Below are 4,241 nucleotides of genomic sequence, written 5' to 3' on the forward strand. Positions count from 1 at the left end.
GATCAGCTCGTTGATGTACTCGTACGACGCATTAGACTGACGGGGGATGGCAAACAATAAAATCGGAGCAGTTGGAGTAAAACGATTGCCAGTACTGTTAACTTACATTTGCCTGAAACACCTTTTCCTCCTCGTTGTAATCGATTTGAATGTCCAACAGCAGCTGGAACGCGTGTTTGATCTTGTCCACGTTTCCCAACGCGTAGTAGCACAAGATCAGGTGCAATCCCGTCTTCAGGTCACCCTTTTCGGACATAATAAACTCAAAGCTGGTAGCTGCATCGGAATATTGGCCCATGCGGATAAAGAGGATGCCAATGTTGTGTGTTATTTTCAGCCGTAGCTCCTTCTGATTTCCCGGCACTTGATCCAGCGCCATCCGGTACATTTTGATCGCTTTCGTGTAAAGCCCCAGATGAAAGAAAATGTTGCCCATGTTGATTTTCAAGCGATTCACGTTCGGAAACATTTTGTTCTTTGTCATTAGAGTGTATGTGTTGAGCGCCTCGATGTACATTTCACTCTTGGCGTACACGTTGGCCAAATTGAACAGCACGAAGAAAGTAAGATCAAAGTTGTGCGTGTAAGTGCCACCGTCCTGATCCCGCATCCGGAGCAAAGTCCGGTCAAGGGACGAGGCTTCCTTTGCCTTCGCCAGTCCCATCGCCATGTCTGGCTTTGGGCCCGTGCTGGCCACGATTGATTCCTCTAGCAACGCGTAAATCTTCGTCTCGAGGTTCTTGTACCGCTGCTCGGGTGTTTCCTCCTTTTTGCTCTCCATCACGACTATCTTCTTCGCTGCCTGGTTGAGCGGGTCGAACAACTTCGAACTGTGCGACGAGTACCCGACCGGCCGGATTGCCGTAGACGGGCGGGCCATGGCCGTGGTCGGTTCTGCTGAACCGATTTTATCGCCGTTCCAGAAAAACTTTGGTGTCGTTGTCTTTTTCCCGTAGCTAGACGTTCGCACCGCATTTTGAAATGCTTGATCTTCTTTCGCGTCGTAATTGAACAGTTTATTGGTTACACCAGTAAATCCACCGTAAATATCGTCGTCAAAGTTGGAACTCATTTCGCAAACGAATCACTTTCTTCGGGGCCACTAGAAAACCCTTTCAATCAATCTTCCGTTTGCGCTTTGTTTGTTGCTGCCCAATCCGTTTCCGTGGCAACCAACGGCCGATTCCAAGGAGCAACAACGTCCGTTTTCCCATGTGTCCCATGTGACACTGAAACGGACATAGTTGCTCCTTGGGATAGTTGCTCGTTGGGTTGTTTTCTTATGCTCCTCTGTGGGTTCTATAATGGACATCACGAATTATATCTCATTGTTTGGCATTCTTCGCAGTGTCCTCCAGCAAACCCTTCAATGTTTTTTTTAAATAAATATCCTGTATTTTACCCACGATGGTCTCATCAGTCCGTTCACTTTGGCTTGATGAAGGTGTCTCTTCGGGTCTTTGTTTTCAGTAACTGCCAAATCAAATTTTCATTGGAGCTGCTTATATGTGTAGGAATTTCAATAGGGGTCGCAATAGCTGAAAGAGAGGTGGTAGTTTTTTCATGGGGCGACCTGAAATGACAGCCGTCAGATGGGCGCGCGAATCGCAGGAGTTCTAAGAAATCGTTAAGCACAGCGCACTTGATTTTAGGTAGTTCTCGATTGTTCCCGGTTTTTACCATTACACGAGGTCGAAAGAGGTTAGTTTGCATTTGCAACAACGTTACGCTTTGGCCAGCTTGGCCTGATAAGTTTAAGTTTTAAGTTTTTTTCTGTGATCAGGTTCACCTTGGTGCCATACAAGTAGTTCCTTAATATTTCGAAAGACCAAATTATTTTCAACATTTCCATTTCACGTTCGGAATATCTGCTCGTGTCCTCTTTATAGCTTGTCAATCGCGTCCGACATTATTTGCATTTCTCCTACAATCTTTCGTCGTATGGAATTGTTCTGGGGATCGGGATCCCGTAGAACAATGGTTAGAGTGATTTTTTTTTTCTTGTTGCAGAATGTCATCCAGCAAGAAAGAAGCAAGAAGAAATTTACGTGGGAGGCAGGAGGCGGGACCGTTCCAGCGGCGGTCGGAGGCCGACCCTGAAGCAGGTCCGAGCGCGTCATCGGCATCACGGGCTCAATCGCTGGAGTACCACAGCGACAGCGAACCGGAGGCCAACAGTGAAGAGTCCGTTGAAGCCTTTCTCCAACTTTTCAACAGTGCCACGGAGCGGCAGCGTAATGCGGCGGAGGACCTCGTAAACTCTATGAAGCTGATCATCGAACAAAACAGGCACCGGCCGTCCTTAATGGCGCAGCAAATTATGCACAAGCTGCGACCTCTTATTCCCGGTATGCCGAAGAATCTCCAAACCGCATTGGTGCCCAGGGAGTTTTGGAACATCGAGTCCACAGAAATCCAAGGAGGCGTATACTGGCATCGGGGTTTAGGTAAGTGTAACTGTGTGGTTATTATATTTACATCACATTTGCATTATGTTTACATTGTTATTATTACATTGTTTTTATAATCTCATCTACTTTGTCATTACAGAAGCCGGAATACGCGCAAACAGGGCCAGCGACGCCAAGGAACTCACGTTTGACGTTGGCATCGAAGAGGTGCCGTTGGACCAGCTGACAAATTCCGAATTCCGAGCTTGGGTTATCCAAGCACGGCTGCACGAAGCGACAAATCCACCGGGCGCGCCTTTTGTCGTCGGTGTGTTTTGTGGTGATTCTAGGCCACTGTGCGAGGAGTTCCTAGGGCCGTTCATCGAAGAGGCGGCGCGGTTATGTGAATTATCAATGACGGTCAACGGTGAGTCATTAATCGTGAAACCACGGTTAGTGATTGCCGACGTTGCCGCACGAGCATTTATTAAAGGTAGGTTTCGAGGGGCGACGGAGTATAAATGTAAGCATTAATAATGTGTGCTTCAACATTACAGGGACTGTCCATCAAAGTGATTACTACGGCTGCACAAAGTGCACCATAAAAGGAAAGCTTGTCTCTGATTCCACCATCACGTTCTTCGGCGAAACGAAGACCAAACCACGAACAAATGAAGAGTTCCGGGGTGGAGTTTACGCAGGCACCCACCAGCGGATGGCAGATGGGCAACCCGTTGCCACACCGTTGGTGAGATTGCCCATCGACATCGTCCAGGATGTGACTATAGGCGACGACCGATGTTTGCTGCACATTGGTGCCGCGAAAACTTTGTTTTTTGCGTTTAACGATGGTATTGGCAATATCCAGGCAATGGACACACTTAAACATGATTTTTTGGAGCAAACATTGTGTGCTGTCCGGCTCCCGCATGAAAGGCGGCCGCGACAGTTTGAAACAAATATTGCTCAGTGGCCGCACTTCATGTGGGGCTGCTTTATGGACATCGTTGGCATCGTAATACTGAAGCCAACAATAAGGCAACAGTATTACGACCACTATTGCAAGTTGCATTGGGCCATTGCGATTTGCAATCATGGACGATATCGACATTTGCTGAATTACGCACGGCAATTGATAATCGATTTTGAAACAGAGCACCATAATTTGGTCGGTTACGTTACAAGTACCTTTCACCACCTCCTGCACATAGTGGACGAGGTCGAAAAATTTGGACCACTGCCGCTACAGTCTTCGTACCCGTTTAAAACCGCACTTCGTAACCTAAAAGCCGAAGTCGATATCACAAGGAAGACACCGCCGATTAAGCAGATCGCGCATACCTTGCTACGCAGTGAGGCAGCGTTCCGTCATCGAAATCTCCTTCAACCTCTTCCTCCTTCCCTTCCCATTCCAGTCCCTACGAACAACGGCCGTAGGGTGAAAATCCATAAGAAATTCGTGTTGAGGTGCGAATCCATCTCACTAGATGATACAGACTGCTGGTTCTTGGCGCCGGGCTCAAGTCACGGCCAAGTAGTTAAATTTGTAAAAGCTTCGGCAGGCCCCTTTGCTGTGTACGGGCAACCCCTTGCCGAACAAATAACATATTTCCAGCATCCAGTCGACGTGCCTGTAGGGTTGAACGTGTTTGGGGCAATCGACAAAACACAACTGCAGAAGACAAAAAAATATCGTTTAACGGATGTGATTTGTAAACTATGTCCAATCTATATGCAGACGTACACAGCGTTTGTGCCTCTGCCAGAATCCTTTGCAGAGTGCTAAAAACATTATTAGTTTCACGATCAGCTCGTTGATGTACTCGTACGACGCATTAGACTGACGGGGGA

At 47.5% G+C, this 4,241-nt stretch overlaps 2 protein-coding genes across 2 annotated transcripts; one reads left to right on the top strand and one right to left on the bottom strand.

The window, feature by feature from the left end:
* Nucleotides 1-3: 3 nt before the first annotated feature.
* Nucleotides 4-1,072, bottom strand: LOC131214409 (intraflagellar transport protein 88 homolog; the record flags this gene model as incomplete). The annotated part of the gene is made up of 2 exons (XM_058208785.1): nt 107-1,072; nt 4-36 (listed from the first exon to the last, which is right to left on the bottom strand). Coding segments are annotated over exons 1-2 (999 nt in total), but the record flags the coding sequence as incomplete, so codon positions are not given.
* Nucleotides 1,073-1,687: 615 nt separating this feature from the next.
* LOC131214410 (uncharacterized) lies at nt 1,688-3,138 on the top strand (the record flags this gene model as incomplete). Its single annotated transcript, XM_058208786.1, has 4 exons — nt 1,688-1,701; nt 2,011-2,447; nt 2,551-2,883; nt 2,948-3,138. Coding segments are annotated over exons 2-4 (960 nt in total), but the record flags the coding sequence as incomplete, so codon positions are not given.
* Between the last annotated feature and the right edge of the window lie 1,103 nt (nt 3,139-4,241).

Source organism: Anopheles bellator, unplaced genomic scaffold (genome assembly GCF_943735745.2).
Source record: "Anopheles bellator unplaced genomic scaffold, idAnoBellAS_SP24_06.2 scaffold00841_ctg1, whole genome shotgun sequence".
Classification (NCBI taxonomy): Eukaryota; Metazoa; Arthropoda; class Insecta; order Diptera; family Culicidae; genus Anopheles; species Anopheles bellator.